The sequence below is a fragment of the Pinus tabuliformis genome, chromosome 3_2, assembly GCF_031772625.1.
Source record: "Pinus tabuliformis cultivar Carrire ecotype Pingquan chromosome 3_2, CPIR1, whole genome shotgun sequence".
NCBI classification, from domain to species: Eukaryota; Viridiplantae; Streptophyta; class Pinopsida; order Pinales; family Pinaceae; genus Pinus; species Pinus tabuliformis.
Window position 1 is genome coordinate 981761114 of NC_142302.1, and position 18740 is coordinate 981779853.

Consider the following 18740-nt stretch of genomic DNA (forward strand, 5'->3'; position numbering starts at 1 on the left):
ATAGATAATCCAGTTATAATAGCCACCCATTAATAGCAGACACTCGTCACAAAAAGTAGTATTGTATGCCTATGCATTTATGTAGATCCATCAGGAAGGATATTGTGCACATGAGATTCTCATAAACGTATAATTGTAGACAAACTATTTAGGGAAGAGCAATAGATGAGCTCAAAAGCAAGAAACTGACAGATCATAGAATTGTTATTCTCATTGAAAAAATAAATGGTACCTTCTGTATCAAAAGGAAAAAATATCGGTCTATTGAGATCGAGGTCCAGAAACGTTTGGATGGGACCAAGATTCTGGTCAAAATGTTGGTCAACAATTGTTGATCAGGAAAATATTTTGATATAATTATAGATTCCAACCCAAAGCAAACTCCACCAATTGTTACGTATTTGGCAAAATTTTTGGGTATCTCTCTTTGAAACTGTTTGAATTTCTCTGCATATATCTTTGTTCTTCCGTCTTCCGTCTAGGGCTGAGAAAAAACGATGAAAAGCTGACAATAACAACAAAACTGCCATGATAAGAATCAAAAAGAGAGGAGTAGATTAAGATCACCAATCTGATACAGAGTTTTGACCAACTAAAGGTAAGTCCCAAAGTCTACAATAATGTAAAAAAATACCTTGGCAGTCCAGCATTTCCCTTCACCGTTATGAATGGCATCTACTAAACCGGTGTAGTTCCAATTCTTTATGACATTGTATGAGCCATCATGTATTTCAACTTCTATAGTATATCCTCCATTATTAATCAGAAAAATGATAGGATTCTGCCCATTTCGAATCATAGTAGACACATCCTGGACTGTCACCTGTTGAAATAAGGAAGAATACATATAAGAATAAAAACTTACTGATTTTTGGACAAAATAGATAACCCGAAGGAATTTAATATTTCAAATACAGATTCATTGTTATTCATTAAATAAAATATTATAGAATTTTATATAAAAATCCTTGCATCTGCACCTGAAAGCTTCCATCACCAATGCATGATATTAAACACTTCTCTAGCGTTGCTTGATCATATCCCAGTGTTGCTCCTACAGACCAGCCTATCGATCCATACTGCATTTGGAACTCATACCTGCAAAACATACATTTAGCTCAACGAGCAAACAACTGCAAACCCAGTGTTGCTCCTACAGACCAGCCTATCGATCCATACTGCATTTGGAACTCATACCTGCCAAACATACATTTAGCTCAACGAGCAAACAGATGCAAATATAGAGACAAATATACTTGCGAACAGAGCACCATGAGAGTGACAAATAGAGCAGCATAATAGTAGGTCCCTCTCATCAGAGAACAAACATTTCTCTTTCATCACTCATTGCTGCCACTCTCCCATGTTTCATTCCTTCTAGAGTGTATATTCATTGTATATATTTTTAATCAATACCCAAATTTTGGTATATTATTAATTAATACCCAAAAACGCCCGTTTAAAGCAGACAGTAAGGATTACGAACTCGATCTCTAAGCTCGAACAGAGAAATAAATAAATATACCTCACCACTCAGCCAGGTAACTTTACGATCTGCTTGTTCATGTTTCATTAGTTACAGGGGATATATTCATTGTATATATCATTTAGCAATATACGGAATTGGTATTAATTGAAAATATACATCGTATAAATAGAAAATATATGAATGATTATATTTCAATCGTCTTAGATTTCAGAAGATTTCATGCATGGTGTTCTTCTGTAATTTCAATCAGCGTGATCTCTAAATATTCATTCACATCATGGCGGAAGCTTACACACAGCTGGAGCTTAACATCATCTCGGCTCAAGATCTCAAGGAGATGCATCTTTTTGGCATGAAGGAGATGCAGACCTACTGTGTTGTCTGGATCAATTTTGAGAAAAAAGTGCGACACAAATTAACAGAACAGGTGGCGCAAACCCTACCTGGAACTGTTGGAAATTTCAGGTGATTTCAAACTCAAAATACCAGAGAACAACGCTCTGATACCACTGTTGGGAATTTTTCTGGTAAAATTCCAAAAACAAAATCACAGAACAAAGAACAATACTCTATTTGAAACACAGGATCTTATCATAGCGGAAACTTAAAAAAAAAAAATATTTGCAGGGGACAAAGTTTTCACACACAAAAGATTTCTATTCATTAATAAAAGCAACTGTTGTTACAAAATATGATCTTCCTCTCTCAGAGAGGGATTTACAAAACAAAAGATTCAGACTGTTGTGTCTGCTGTGTATTCTATTTCACTGTTGCGGCTTTCTTTTACATTCACTCGCTGTTGCGTGTTACAGATGCACTGTTGTGCATTACGATACATTTACACTACTGTGTATATTTTCATACGCGTTGCTGCGTTCATCCATCTTCTCACTTTCATCAACACAACAAAAAAAAACATTACATATATATATCAACAATAAGAACTTACTTCACGTTTTCACTTCTCATGCTTCCATAAAAGAACTAATAAAAATTAAATGCTTTTACCAACTATTACTTGAGCCCATACTCCCGCTGAAATAAAATTAAAAACTTCACCAAAACTTACCAACTCACAGTAAATTGCATTTACTGTTTTACTGACATTTACCGGTGGTCAATAATGTAACTTTTACTTCACGTAAAATTCATGCTGCAGGCCTGTACTTAATCGTTGACTTCAATTGGATCGCATCGCAGAAGGCTATCGGGAGGCTGAGACAAGTTGAGAGATGAGCGATCAGCGATGTGCGATAATATCGCATCGCTAAAACATATCGCATTGTAAGAGACAGGTGCATAACGCGCGTAGGGTGAAACTTGCGATCTGCGATATGCGATAATTATCGCATCGCAAAAAAAACATATCGCAATTGCCAGAAAACACAGCACATAACAGAGGGTGACATGGTGAGTTTGCGATTTGCGATTTGCGATAGATCGCATCGCAAATAAAGCTTCAGTTGAAATTATTATTTCAACACTCCCCTTTAATTTCAACTGCTGGGTTATCAATCATACCCAGACATTTCCTCAAAAATTCAAAGCTTTTCTGGTCCAATGGCTTTGTCAGAATGTCTGCAACCTGTTCCTGAGTTCTGCAATGTTGTAAAACAATTTCTCCATTGTTCACCAATTCTCTGATGTAATGGAACCTTGTATCAATGTGTTTCGTTCGCTTGTGAAACACAGAATTCTTGGACAACGCAATAGCTGAGCTATTGTCACAAAAAATCACCGTTGCTGTTGCCTGCTCTTGGCATAAACTTCTTAACAGTCTCCTCATCCAAACCGCTTGACACGTTGCTGTTGTAGCTGCCACGTACTCTGCTTCTGCTGTAGACAACGCCACGATTGGCTGTTTCTTGGACGCCCATGAAATTGCTCCTGAACCCATGTGAAAAACGTAACCGGATGTGCTTTTCCGATCATCCACACTTCCAGCCCAATCGCTATCGGTGTAGCCAACTAAATCTGAATTTTCTGAAAAAGTATATAAAATGCCAAATCTTTTTGTACCTTTGACATACCTCAGAATTCTTTTTGCTGCCTGCCAATGTGCTTCTTTTGGCTTCTCCATGAATCTGGAAATTAAACTAACAGCATGCATTATATCTGGCCTAGTTGCAGTTAAATACATAAGGCTACCAACTATGCTCTTGTACAAGCTAGGATCAAAATCCTTGCTGTTGTCCTCTTTGCTGAGTTTTAATCCCATTACCGTGGGAGTGATTGCTGCCTTGCACTCTTGCATGTGGAATCTTTCCAACACTTCATTTACATATCTTGCTTGAGAGATAAAAATCCCATTTTCATTTTGATCTACTTCTATTCCTAAGAAGTATCTCAGCAAACCCATGTCAGTCATCTCAAATTCTTCTTTCATGACTGATTTAAAATTTTCAATGAGGTAGTCATCATTACCTGTAAAAATCACATCATCAACATACAAGACAACAATTAAAATCTTACCATCCTTTTCTTTGATGTAGACGGTGGGTTCTCCCTCACATTTGTCAAATTCATTTTCCAGTAGATAGGAATCTATCCTACTGTACCACGCTCTTGGAGCTTGCTTCAGCCCATAAAGAGCTTTCTTCAATCTGCACACTTTGTGCTCTTGGCCTTTCTTATCATAGCCTAGTGGTTGTTCAATGTAAACCTCCTCCTTTAACACTCCGTTTAGGAATGCCGACTTCACATCCATTTGGTAAACTTTCCATTTGTTTTGTGCTGCTATGGACAGCACTGCTCTCACGGTTTCCATTCTTGCAACCGGTGTGAAAGTTTCCTCATAATCTCTCCCATACTGCTGCTTGTATCCCTTGACAACAAGTCTTGCCTTGTGTCTTTCAATTTTTCCTTCAGCATTGCACTTGGTCTTATAGACCCATTTAACTCCAATGACTTCTTTACCTTTTGGTAGCTCAACCAAATCCCATGTCTTGTTTCTTTCTATGGCATTCATCTCCTCATCCATAGCTTCTATCCATTTCTTGTCTTTAATTGCCTCTTCGAAATGAATAGGATCATCAACATGACAATATAATGCAAACAAAGAATTCATTCCTTCATTATAAATGTCACTCAAGTTTCTGAACTTCTTACCTCTTTCATTTGGTGTGCAAGTGCTTGAGGACGCACTTGAATTTCCTCCTTGTGGTGTGCTTGGAGAACCACTTTCATTTATCCTCAAAGGTGTTCCTTGTTGTCCTTGGGTTGGCGCTGCTGTTTGGGGATGCATTTCAGCCATCTCTTCATCATCTTCATCATGAGACAAACAGTTTTTAACATTCACTGTTTTCTCTATGCTTCCATCCCAAGCTTCCTCCTCAATAAACTGAACATCTCTGCTCACAAAGAACTTCTTGGTGGATGGGATATACAACCTGTAAGCCTTGGATTCCTCACTGTATCCGATGAAGATACATTTCTCCCCTTTGCTGTCCAACTTCCTCCTTAGCTGATCAGGAATGTGTGCATAGGCCACACATCCAAAAATTTTCATGTGGGTGACTCCTTGCTTTCTCCCACTCCATGCTTCTTCTGGCACTTTGTTCATCACAGCTTTTGTAGGACACCTATTCAAGATATATACAACACAGTTTACGGCTTCAACCCAATAATCATTTGGCAAATGCTTTACCTTCAACATGCTCCTTGCCATATCCATAATGGTCCTGTTCTTCCTTTCAGCAACTCCATTTTGCTGTGGGGTGTACCTAGCTGTAAATTGTTTATGAATTCCATTTTCTATGCAAAACCATAGGAATTCCTTGGAGATATACTCACCTCCTCTGTATGTTCTCAAAACTTTGATGCGCAACCCACTTTGATTTTCCACGAGTGCTTTGAAATTTCAGAATTTTTCAAACACTTCACTTTTATTCTTCAAGAAATAAACCCAAGTTTTTCTTGTAAAATCATCAATAAATGTTAAAAAATATTCGTTGCCTGCTAAAGATTGATTTTGCATTGGTCCACATAAATCTGAGTGGACAATCTCTAAGGGTGCTTTTGCCCTTATGCTTTTCCCGCTTGGAAAACTTTCTCTGTGTTGTTTTCCCAATATGCAGCCTTCACAAAGGTTGTTCGGTTTCTCTATCAATGGTAATCCTCTTACCATTCCTTTTCTGCTCAACAAGTTAAGACCTCCAAAGTTGAGATGCCCAAATCTCAAGTGCCACAACCAATTTTCATCTTTTGGTTGGCTTTGGAAAGCCTCTTGGGTAACTGCTGCAATTTCTTCTTTGTTTTTCAAATCTGCTCTTATTCTGAGAGGGAACATTCTGTTCCTTGTCATCCTCACTTCAGCAATACATCTTTTGCTGGGTGCAATATCCATGATGGTGCATACATCATTCTCAAAGAAAACATTGTAACCCTTTTGAACAAGTTGTCCAATACTCAAGAGGTTACATTTCATTCCAGGGACATAGTAGACATCTGCTATGGTTTTCCTTTCACCTTGCTTTGTAAATATTTTAACTTCTCCTTTACCCATAACAGAAATTTTGCTATCAGTCCCAAGTGTGACTTGTGACTTCACACTTTGATCTAAAGCAGAAAACAGGGCTAAGTTTCCTGTCATATGGTTGCTGCAACCGGAGTCTAGAAACCATATATCTTCACTATTTGTTTCAGCCATGTTACAAGCTAACAATACATTATCTTGGCTGACATTTTCTCTAGTAATATTTGCATTAGATCTATTATTCACATCATGCTGCTTCTTCCTACATTCACTGGCATAATGCCCATATTTTTTACAATAATAACATTGGACATTGGGTTTTTCATACCTTTGTCCTTGAGCATGATGTTGTCCTCCTTGTTGGCTGCTGCCTTGACCTTGGTTCTGATTTGGATTACTGCCTCTTCCTTGAGCATTCGTTGGACTGTTCCTTCCACCTCTGTTCTGGCTTCTGCCTCTTCCTCTCTTGTTTCCTCTACCTTGACCTCTTCCTCTTCCAAAGGACATCTGGGTCTTGAAGGCTTTCTCTAGAGATGAGTTTTCATTTCTACTCAACCTTTTCTCATGTGTGATCAGTGATGCATGAAGCTCATCAACTGAAAAGTTTGAGAGATCCTTTGTCTCTTCTATGGTGGTGACAATTACATGGAACCTTGAGGGTAGGCACCTCAATAGTTTCTCCACAATCCTCCTTTCTTCAAGTATCTCTCCATGAGTGTTGTTGGGAAAAGTATCCAATACGGAATGACCCTATCCCACTCTAAGGGTGATAGTACCTCAGCAACAACTGAATGCAAAGCTATTCAAGATTACTTCTTTATGAGATGAGAGAGAGAAGAGAAAAGGGATCCACTAACCGTTATCTTCCGCTAATGGTTGATCCAGTCTTCCCTCTTTGCTGCTTGCTCCTAGCTCCTTGCTCTTTCACCGACCCAGCTACACAAAGATCCTGTAAAAGCACAAAGAAAGGAAACTACAAGAAGCATACATCCATAACTGATTCAAGGATTAGAATAAATCAAATATACAAGCATCAATTCACCATAGAGACACATGCATATAGAAGAACCTCAAATACTTTATTAATAGAAGAAGTAAAGTTCTGAGAGTGTTACAACCATAATAGGCCCAATCCAGCAACACCTCCCAGCAGAAAGAAATCTCCTCTTCACCTCCTTCAAAGCAATCACCCAATAGTTCTATACTCAAACCAACAACACTTCCTTACTTGCACAAAATTCCAGCCCCCCTAGACCTCATGAGAGAGCTCTATATATAGGAGTTTTGGAGAAAGGATGAGTCAGCTTGAGGCTGGCATGAAGCTGACTAGTGTCCTCTCCCACTTCAGTTATACTTCAGTTCTTGAGTCCACTTGGAGTTTCTTGCTTCCACTTGGAGATCTAGATCCTCTTACTCATCACAAGGCGAATTCCCTGATCCAAGTGTCATTTTGGAAGCTTCCTGGGCATTTGACACCTTGCAGAATGACTGTGCCACTTGGCCAATCTCGCCCAGTGTAGGTAGCCTTCATTGCTTTTGACATTCAGCACAGGTACAGAGTGGAGCAGTTGACATTCAGCGCACATGTTCAGTGGAGCAGCTGACATGATCCAGAAATAGCTTGTTTTTGAGTGTTTTCAGGTGGAGAACTGATTTTTAGTGCTGTGGTTTGCTGACCTTGTTCCTCTAGGGGTAGGAACAACATGTTTAGGGACTTTGGATCCCTCAGATTATCGACATTTCATGCTTCATGCTGTAAGGCACAAAAATGTCTATAACAGTTGCCCCCTAAAGTATGAGGTCGTTTATCGGGTGAAATGCTTTATCAGGAGGATTCGAAGTTCATTCAATCGCTGAGAGGTGCCCTGTAATAAAATACAATACAATACATTATTTTTCATTCTGCTTTCATGATCTAGCTGAGGCGGGCATTCCCATGCTCAGCTTTATAAATTCATTTTGGTACATAGAACAAACGATCGTCTGGTGGTAGACTGATAATTCTCTGCTGAAATTATAATCCTTTGAGTAGGATGATCATCTGCTGCAATGATGTACATAACAAATGTCTTTATATCCTGAATATATATATCGCAGCCCAGATGGATGAAACTAGATCCGGGGTCTTCAAACTCGTTCGATCTTCACTCTAAGTACAAGTCGATCCATGTGAGAATTGCGCTGAAGTCGAACATGGAAAGACATCGCTTGATTACCGGTCAATAATGTAAACCGTTAACAAGCGCAAGAGGAATCATCAATAATGACAATGACCCTCAAGGTACTGCAGTACAATTCACGTGGTGTGAATAAAGGACTTGGCGTCGAACACCACGCAAAATCTTCTGGTCGAAGGTCATTGATGTATACCTGTCGCCGGAAGTGAGAAACTTGCCATTGAGGCATGCAAGCTTCAAAGTACTGGGGGGTTGTTCCTAGATCAACTTCTTGGATAATGAGCTGAAGTCGACAAGAAGCGATCCGTCAAAGGAGGGCCTTAATGAATCCCACATCAGTGACACGGAACAGAGTTAATGATTTTAGTGGAGGTGAAAACAATCTGTGAAATATGATTCAGGGTGGCGATCATGGGTGGATGAAGGATAATGTATGGCAGTGGATGGGACACGGTTGACTCTTTCGGAACACATCTCTTGAACATATAACGACACTGATGTGATGGATCGGTAGCATTACCCCAAATGTGGATGGTTTGGCGAGGACCATGGTGATGAGACCGGTGAATGAAACAACCCAACCCGATGTGATACAGAGGACAAAGTGTCATGTTCAAGAGCGACTTGCTACCATTAAAGCTTTGAGGTTCTCCCAATTTTTCCCCAGTCATTTCTGACCAGTACCTCTTTATTTTTGTCAAGATTGAGGAGGATAACATATGCTTGTTCTATAACTTGCCCTTCGGGCAAGCCCATCGCTATGTTTTAACGAGCCTAGCGATAGGGAAACTCGTTCTCGTCTAAAGACAAGTTTGTCGCTATTTAATAATTTTAACGAGTCTAACGACAAGGAAAACTCGGTCCTTTTCATTTTTAGAGAGTCTGAAAAGGTACAGAAAGTTAACTCCAAAATTCCTTTTTCGTCATCTAATCCCTTAAGTCCGAAAAAGTATAAAACAATACAGAAGGGATGAGTTTTCGATTACTTTAACTAGCCGAATAAAACAAGCGCTCGACCTTTTTGTGTAATAATCCCTCAGGTCCAAAAAGATTAAAATCTAGAGGAGGGATAGCTCTTCCGGTCACTTTAACGAGCTGGAAGGCCAAAACTCAGCAAACTTTTCATATTTTACGAGTCAGGAGAAAAGAGCTCAAAGAAGACTCGTCTTTTGAGGAACGAGTGATAAACAGGGATAGCAGCAGATTCCAGGTACAAGTTGGAATTTTCCAATCACGGCAGTGTCACAAGGATGGCTAAGTGAAATCACTCTTCGCAGCTGTTCCTCAAAATGGGTAAACAATCATATGGAGGTAAACGATCGGCCAAATGAACGGTGGAGGTGATGGCTGCAGCAAAACACGACCAAGGTCTTTTTATGGTTGATCAGGGTATATTCTTAATGGTTATTTACCGGGAAGTTCATTTTTTAACGAGCTTAAACTTGCTCAAAAGCTTATGTTTATTTTTTAACGAGCATGAACTATGACGCTAAAACTGCTCGGATCTCGCTTTTCTATTTTTTAACGAGCATAAATTCCGCGATAAAACTGCTCGATATACCAGTCATAAGATAAGAAACGTCTCCTGTGAGATAGCTATTTTTTATGGAGCTTTATCTCACGAAGCTATGCTCCTCATTTGGCAAATTTTGACCTTTCCCCCACATCCTTTCTTTATGTAAGTTCGGAAACGGCTAATCCAAAAAACAGATAAATAACCACTCTTTGCTTGCACTCCAAAAGGTTTGCATGCCCCCAGGTATAAGATGTAATTTCAAGGCTGTCCCTCCTCTCCTCCACCTTTGTTTTTCTTTGGGTGTTCACAGCTACTTGTCGTCTTGCTAGTCTAATGTTAACGATACTTGTCTTCTCGTTATTTTTAACGGGTCTTACGCGGTACTTGTCTTCCCGTCGGCCCAACTTTTAACAGATCCTTTGCAAGATCGTAAGAGAACAGCTACTTGCGACAAGAGAGCAGCTACTTGCGACAAGAGAAGAACACTACTCAAAGAAAAAACATTAATGTTATTGAGGGAGGCTTGCCTCTTTCTGGTTACCCAAAGAATGGTTTTATTTGCTGCCGCAAATGAAACTCTTTCTTCGGCGATGTCTATCATTAGGTTACTCAAAGATGGTTACAATTTGTTGCAGAAAAGGAATCTCTTTCTTTGGAGGCTGCCCCTACTTATCCTTTAAAACATTTGTTTTAATGGGTGAGGCTTGCCTTTTACCCAAAGATGGTTACAATTTGCTGCCGCAAAGGAATCTCTTTCTTTGGTATTGCCTACCTATTTAGACAAAGGTGAATGACTAGAAATCATCAAACACATAACTTTGACAAAAGAATCTTATTCTAGAACAACCCTCTCTTCCTTTTTCGGATGGGGTACGGACTAGTCATATTCTTTCGTGGAAATTCTACCTTATACCCAGGGTTTCCTCTGCCCGAAGCAGACCAGGATGCATGCTCCCTGGGTTCCAGTCCCATCTTTTCGAATCACTCGCATTCATCGGGAAGGAGGACTGGGGGTGGAGACATTTCTTGGGTGAATAGACCATTCAAGGTTGGTATTTGACTATTTGCGATGCGTGATCCCGGAAATGAAAGTTGGTCTACGAGCTTGACCATTCTTCCTTCGTGTGGAAAACACATTACTCTAAAGAGTGAGGAGACTATAGCTCCCATGCAATATATATAGTCTCGTCCAAGGAGTAGGTTATAATCCAATGGTCCTTGAACGACCATCACGTTCATTTGAACGGTCTTCCCTTTCAATGTAACAGGCACATTGGGGAGGATCCCTAACGGTCGACTGGTTCCTTTATCAAAACCCGAGAGATTTCTTATCTCAGGCAAAAGCTCTGGGGAACCCAGTGCTTTCCAAGCAATAGAGGAAAGGATACTCACAGATGCCCCTTCATCAATGATAGTTCCAGCCATCACCATTCTATAAATTTGGACTATGATTCTGAATGGTATACTGGCTGGTAACCGGGGTCTGCCTAGTTGGTTCCAATCAAAGGACACAACCAGGTTGCTTGGTGGTGGGACTGAATACACGGCCGGATATGATCCTGACGATGTTCCTTCCTGCGATAAAGGAATGGGCGCATTGCCCTGATGCTCATCAGAATCTGTGTTGATGAAAAGAATCTGGATGGTGTCATCCTTATTCTCTTCAGTGAGGGTGTCATTTGATGATGAATCTTCAGTGACGGTGTCATTTGAGGATGAAACCTCCGAAGGAAGAACCGGGTCAACTGCCGTATCGACCTTTAGACTTTCGTCTGGTCTGGATTCAGTAGGTTCATTTTCAATGACTGACGCTTCAGCTGACCACTTGAGCAGGCCAGCTGTATTTTCAACCAACGAAGGACTCGGCACGAGTTTTTTGTATCCAGGAGGAAGTATTACCGGTGAAACCGGACGATCTTTCAAAACTCTCTTCGCTTCATCTAAGAAGGGACAACGGTGGATGGCGTGATCGCCTTCACACAGTTTGCAGGGGGATCTTGCTCCCCCTCTTCGTCTTGAACCTTCACTTTCGCTGGTTGACGGTAAGCACTCAACCTGACTATCAGAGGTTGACGCCCGAATTGTGCAACCGAGGGGACCAGTCCCTTAGTATCCGGGAAATACAGGGACAATCTCTATGGAAGTGGTCTCCTCTACATATGACACATGGCGATTTAGGCCCGGTCTGTGCTGTGTGTGGGTTTTTGTCAGATGTCTTTTGCTTGCCCCCAGTCGCCTTAGGCTCCTTCTTCTTCTTCTCCTTCTTCTCCATGGGAGCTTGGCTTTTGCCGACTCTACCCTGCGAAGATGAAGGATTGGAGGAAGAGTTATAAGAAGTAGAAGGCTGGTGGGCAGCTCTAGACTGATCTAACTGTTGACTCGACTGTTCAGGAACCATGGTGGTCTGAACTACATTAGTTGAGAAAAGCCAAATAGGCAGGCCAATTGTCAGTCCTGGAAGCGACAATGTGGACATGTGGGGCGCACCAACTTCTCCCCAAGAGGAGAATGGACTAGGATTTCCATCATGTGGAGTTCCTTGGTTGGGGCGTTCCATGTTCTCAACTTAAGATCAACGCAAGAATAGGAGGTGATTATGTTCCGTTTAAAATAAATTTTATAACGACGCTTAGACACAACTTTCTTTTTCACTTTTTAAGAGTCGAGAAAAAGCTAAAGATGACTCTAGTCTCCTTCGATGTTTTAACGAGCCCGAAGTGACAAATGCTCGGATGGACTTTTTCAGTTATAGAGTTTGAAAAAGGCCAAAAGAAACTGCTCTGGAGTTCTAGGCAAAGGGTGTGCCAAACTTTTCACAAAACCACAGAATACGTTTTACGGTACGAGTGGTCGATCTTTGTGAATGCTGTGTTCACTGCATTGCGATCAGTAGGGCGGCCGACGCGGTTTCCTATTGGATAAAGGCTTTATTCCTATAGGGGTCTCCCAATATATACACGACGGTACGTGGGAGCACAAGTCCGTATTGATACTTATCGCTTCACCGTGGAGGAATCACCCAACCACTCAACGCTAAGATATCACGTTTAACGACGCCGGAACACGTCTCTAGCTTAGACCTCTATGTGTTTGCGTTATGTTTCAATGCGTTGTTATGTAAATTCAATTTATTTTAAGGTTGATCTTGTTTAGCAGTTTGCCTTTATGGATCACCACGAGATGTATGATAACACTCCTAAATGCAGTCTAAGATGATAAGCAAGCTTTTCAATCTTTCAACTTTGAAAACCTTAACTACTGAGGGAAAAGAAAGATAACACCTTTTCACACAGATCATAGAGCACACACTAATGCATTTTTCCCTAAATCAACATGCAGACTGTCATAATGTATATGCACAATGCAAGTATTTCTTTTCTCTTTCTTAATGTTGGTGTAATGCAAAAAGAAAGCTGTTGTATAATTTTGAATTCAATTTCAAGTGAAAGCAAACAAGCTTGTCCAAAATCAAAAGACACCTTAAGATTTACTTGTTTCGACACTAGAAATATATAAATTCAAACCATATGACGAAAGTAAAAGCTCAATCAGCTATGAACAGCAAACAAACTAACTCTTAAGATCAAAACGACACTTTATCACAGGTCTAGATCTAAGAGGTCACAGCAAGACTAGTTCACTTTCGTTATGGGAAACTGTAAATGTACAAGAAATACACAAAGAACAAACACAGTTTCTTTATACAACTGAGGCGGAATAGTGACAAGGAAAGTTGGTTTCAGATAGGCACACTGACTGGTAACAAACAGCAAAAACAAGAGTGAAAACAGGGCAAGAAACAGCAGGAAACCCCAGCAGCACAAGGCAGGACTCGTCCAGCGCAGGTGGAACACTGCCTGTTTGACCTTCAGCGCAGGTAGCCCCTTCGGGAACTGCGCTGAAATGCAAACAGCCTTTGTACAGCCTGCACTGAAGAATGAAACTTTCGTTTCTGGTGGTTTCCGGGTCACAGATTGCTCAAAAATTCACAGTTTTTGCTCAAATCAGAAGCTATCAGTCAAGGACACACTAAGGGATGACAAGGAGGATGAAAAGCTATCACTAAGAGCTTATTAGAGTCCTTGTGGATCAGATCTTCAAGTCATAAACTTGCCCAGAAACTGAGCTAGAGTAGCTGCCCTCTACTTTGTATTTGAATGATTCAAACACAGTTCGATTCGGTACTCCCTTTGTTTATGAAATGAATAGCAAAAAACACAAACAACCAACAAGATACGATCCCCAGCGGAGTCGCCAATTTGTTGTTGGGAAAAGTATCCAATACGGAATGACCCTATCCCACTCTAAGGGTGATAGTACCTCAGCAACAACTGAATGCAAAGCTATTCAAGATTACTTCTTTATGAGATGAGAGAGAGAAGAGAAAAGGGATCCACTAACCGTTATCTTCCACTAATGGTTGATCCATTCTTCCCTCTTTGTTGCTTGCTCCTAGCTCCTTGCTCTTTCACCGGCCCAGCTACACAAAGATCCTGTAAAAACACAAAGAAAGGAAACTACAAGAAGCATACATCCATAACTGATTCAAGGATTAGAATAAATCAAATATACAAGCATCAATTCACCATAGAGACACATGCATATAGAAGAACCTCAAATACTTTATTAATAGAAGAAGTAAAGTTCTGAGAGTGTTACAACCATAATAGGCCCAATCCAGCAACACCTCCCAACAGAAAGAAATCTCCTCTTCACCTCCTTCAAAGCAATCACCCAATAGTTCTATACTCAAACCAACAGCACTTCCTTACTTGCACAAAATTCCAGCCCCCCTAGACCTCATGAGAGAGCTCTATATATAGGAGTTTTGGAGAAAGGATGAGTCAGCTTGAGGCTAGCATGAAGCTGACTAGTGTCCTCTCCCACTTCAGTTATACTTCAATTCTTGAGTCCACTTGGAGTTTCTTGCTTCCACTTGGAGATCTAGATCCTCTTACTCATCACAAGGCGAATTCCCTGATCCAAGTGTCATTTTGGAAGCTTCCTGGGCATTTGACACCTTGCAGAATGACTGTGCCACTTGGCCAATCTCGCCCAGTGTAGGTAGCCTTCATTGCTTTTGACATTCAGCGCAGGTACAGAGTGGAGCAGTTGACATTCAGCGCAGATGTTTAGTGGAGCAGCTGACATGATCCAGAAATAGCTTGTTTTTTGAGTGTTTTCAGGTGGAGAACTGATTTTTAGTGCTGTGGTTTGCTGACCTTGTTCCTCTAGGGGTAGGAACAACATGTTTAGGGACTTTGGATCCCTCAGATTATCGACATTTCATGCTTCATGCTGTAAGGCACAAAAATGTCTATAACAATGAGATCTTATTTGTGTGACCAGGCCAATTACTTGAGTGAAGAATGAGTCAATATTGTCTGACTCCTCCATGCACAGGTTCTCAAAATCTTTCCTCAGCAACTGTAGCTTTGTTGTCTTCACTCTCTCCATTCCTTGATAGGCTGTTTTAAGAGTTTGCCATGCTTCTTTGGATGTCTTAGCTGCTGCTAACCTTGGAAACACGCTTCCATGCACTGCTTGATACAAGAAGAAAAGGGCTTTTGAATCCTTCTTCTTGTAGCTCTTCAACAGATCCTTCTCTCCCTGAGTTAATGCATTAAACTCATTTTCATCTGCTGGTTGTTCAAAACCATCTTCAACTATTTCCCATAAGTCTTGGGAAGCAAACAAGGCTTTCATTGTTATTGCCCAATAGTCATAGTTTTTACCATCAAATAATGGGAGTTGCATACCCATGCTATTGTTGGTGCTGGTGCCAACCATTCTTGCACTACTTGACTATGCTTCAAAATACAGTCAAGTATTTAAGAGAAATACCTTGGATTCTTTTGCCTAAGTCTTCACACTGTTGGAGAAGTTGCTGCAGTAAGAATCCTTTCTTCAGCTTCTTTGAACCCTTCAAAGAGCCTGGACTAGCTCTGATACCAGTTGTTGGAAATTTCAGGTGATTTCAAACTCAAAAGACCAGAGAACAACACTCGGATACCACTGTTGGGAATTTTTTCGTTAAAATTCCAAAAACAAAATCACAGAACAGAGAAAAATACTCTGTTTGAAACACAGGATCTTATCACAGCGGAAACTTAAAAAAAAAAAATTTGCAGGGGACAAAGTTTTCACACACAAAAGATTTCTATTCATTAATAAAAGCAATTGTTGTTACAAAATATGATCTTCCTCTCTCACAGAGGGATTTACAAAACAAAAGATTCAGACTGTTGTGTCTGCTGTGTATTCTATTTCAATGTTGCGGCTTTCTTTTACATTCACTCGTTGTTGCGTGTTACAGATGCACTGCTATGTTTTACGATACATTTACACTGTTGTGTATATTTTCATACGTGCTGCTGCGTTCATCCCTCTTCTCACTTTCATCAACACAACAAAAAAAAAACATTACATATATATATCAAAAATAAGAACTTACTTCACGTTTTCACTTCTCATGCTTCCGTAAAAGAAATAATAAAAATTAAATGCTTTTACCAACTATTACTTGAGCCCATACTCCTACTGAAATAAAATTAAAAACTTCACCAAAACTTACCAACCCACAGTAAATTTCATTTACTGTTTTACTGACATTTACCGGCGGTCAATAATGTAACTTTTACTTCACGTAAAATTCATGTTGCAGGCTTGTACTTAATCGTTGACTTCAATTGGATCACATCGCAGAAGGCTATCGGGAGGCTGAGACAAGTTGAGAGATGAGCGATCATCGATGTGCGATAATATCGCATCGCTAAAACATATCGCATTGTAAGAGACAGGTGCATAACGCGCGTAGGGTGAAACTTGCGATCTGCGATATGCGATAATTATCGCATCGCAAAAAAAAACATATCGCAATTTCCAGAAAACACAGCACATAACGGAGGGTGACATGGTGAGTTTGCGATTTGCGATTTGCGATAGATCGCATCGCAAATAAAGCTTCAGTTGAAATTATTATTTCAACAGGAACGACAAGGTCATTTTCAGAGTGGAAGAGCGTTTGCTGCGCAGTGAAACCTCTGCTGTGATGGTGGAGATATACTGCGTGGGTGGCCTCAGGGACAAGCTTGTAGGCACTGTGAGGGTCTTCCTTTCCACTTTCCTCAAGGACTACGGGAGCCCAGATTCCAGCGGGATGAGCTTCTCGGCACAGCAGGTCCGTCGTCCTTCTGGACGCGCCCCTCAGGGCATTCTCAACCTTGGCATCATGATTCTTGATGGAGTGGATCTTCACAGAATGAACAGATTCAACCCTGCAACTGATGGGGCTGTGGATTTCAGAGATTTGACGAGGAATCATGTCCAACCCAGGCCGTCATTTCTCAGACTTCGGCTCTGAAGCCTATCCAACAACAGTCTCACCGGAAACCTTCCTCCGCAAATGGTAAAGACTAATTTCATATTGTGTTTGGTGGAAAGAAATTGAGACGCGGTGGTAGCCAGCTACCTGAGAGGTGGCAAACGGTGGCAGACGGTGGTAGCCAGCTGCCTAAGAGGTGAGAGGTGGCAGCTATATAATAAATTTTGCATGCGCTTAAGTTTCATGTTTGTCACCACAATTTTCCAGACTTTGGATAAAATATAACTTGTCACCACATTTTTGCATTCGTATAAGTGAAGCCTGCAATAAGAGGTCCTTTCTTGCCCAGCCAAAAACCTTCGTTAAAATTTTGATAGACGAAAATTGTCGTTCTAAAACATTGGTTAAACGATGATAATGCCAAAAAAAACATGATCAATGAATGAATTAATGCGCGGTCAACGATCTATCGATCGCTATAGTCCCAGGCAGGGACTAATAACCCCCATCAATGAGCACAATTATTCTTAGATCCCTTATTTTTATTTTGAGATAGCTTGGCACATCCACAATGAAAAGAAATGAATAGTTTTATTAATAGCTATAGTATATAAAGATATCAACTAAGCTTCCTTTCTCCTTTTTAAATAAGAATATATTTTATTCATTTTAATGAGAATATCTAAGCTTCCTTTTTTTTTTTGTAGAGAATATATTTTCTTCATTTCAATGAGAATATAAAAACTTTAGGCTTGTTTTCTCTTCCTCATTTAAATATTTAAGCTGTAATTTGAAATATGACTTGGAACATATTGAGTATACAATGGAGACATCCATTTTTAGCATGAAAATCCACATGTGGTTAAAATAAGTAACCCTTGCATCAATGTGATGATAAGTGTTGAATGCATATATAACCAATTCATGTCTTCAAAATATTTTTTGCACTATCATAATGCTCCACTCATGCATCACAATTTGTTTATTCCTCTTACTTTTCAATATGGACAAAAATTATTGAATATAAGGAAAGGACTATTTTAGTACTGATTTATAGATGTCAAATAAAACATGTTACTCATCCTTGATAACACTATGCATTGATTGATTTGAGGATATGTGGTAGCATGTAATCTCATTCACAAGCATATGTGTGCTCCTTGACAACAAGATTGCGTTCTTGTTTCTTTCCAACTAGTGTGTGGTTTGTTGTTCACAAACACACAAAAAAAATCCTCTTTCTAATTAACATGAGGGTTGTTTGCAAGTTTTGTGGCTCTCTTTATATATGATGATGGTGCACGTGGTTCGATTTTTTACTTCCACCACAACAAACAAACTTGGGCTAGCAAGAATGGAACTTGTGCCATACCATGAGAAATCTCGTTAAAAATCTTCATGCAAAATTTGCATTCATTTCTAAATCATTACCTATGAATATATGGAAATCAATATTCATACTATGGCATGTACATGTAGTTGATTGCATCTAATTAAATGATATTAGACATTATCAATTTAATGACTCTTTCTTTTGGATAATGGTGCATGTGTGCTTTTAGTTGAGGTTCATTTCTATTTCACATGAGGTCTCTTACACCATTGTGTGGGCTTGTGTTTTAGCCCATTCACATCATGCATGATAGAGATAAACCATTTTGTGAAAATGTGTGAACAATTTCTAATTGGATCTTACAACATTTAATCTTCTTTGTAGAAGTAGATTGTTGATCTTGATCACTATTGGATGAATCTACAAT

General features: G+C 39.9%; 2 protein-coding genes across 2 annotated transcripts; one reads left to right on the forward strand and one right to left on the reverse strand.

The window, feature by feature from the left end:
• Positions 1–241: 241 nt before the first annotated feature.
• Positions 242–1093, reverse strand: LOC149183901 (pyruvate decarboxylase 2-like). The gene is made up of 3 exons (XM_089418810.1): positions 981–1093; positions 635–823; positions 242–505 (listed from the first exon to the last, which is right to left on the reverse strand). Exons 1-3 carry the CDS (start codon positions 1083–1085, stop codon positions 479–481), a joined length of 321 nt encoding a protein of 106 aa, XP_089274936.1. The 5' UTR covers positions 1086–1093; the 3' UTR covers positions 242–478.
• A 673-nt stretch (positions 1094–1766) lies between these two features.
• LOC149183902 (protein SRC2-like) lies at positions 1767–17019 on the forward strand. Its single transcript, XM_089415138.1, has 2 exons — positions 1767–1954; positions 16647–17019. Exons 1-2 carry the CDS (start codon positions 1767–1769, stop codon positions 17017–17019), a joined length of 561 nt encoding a protein of 186 aa, XP_089271264.1.
• The last annotated feature ends 1721 nt before the right edge of the window (positions 17020–18740 follow it).

What these genes read in the sequence shown, in the direction of transcription:
- LOC149183901 (XM_089418810.1), bottom strand. Translation starts at nt 1,085, where the DNA reads ATGCAGTATGGATCGATAGGCTGGTCTGTAGGAGCAACACTGGGATAT. An exon ending in TTGGTGATGGAAGCTTTCAG is followed by an intron (nt 824 to 980) that starts GTGCAGATGCAA and finishes TTATTTCAACAG; the next exon opens with GTGACAGTCCAGGATGTGTC. An exon ending in GGAAATGCTGGACTGCCAAG is followed by an intron (nt 506 to 634) that starts GTATTTTTTTAC and finishes TGTTATTGTCAG; the next exon opens with CTTTTCATCGTTTTTTCTCA.
- LOC149183902 (XM_089415138.1), top strand. Translation starts at nt 1,767, where the DNA reads ATGGCGGAAGCTTACACACAGCTGGAGCTTAACATCATCTCGGCTCAA. An exon ending in GGAACTGTTGGAAATTTCAG is followed by an intron (nt 1,955 to 16,646) that starts GTGATTTCAAAC and finishes TTATTTCAACAG; the next exon opens with GAACGACAAGGTCATTTTCA.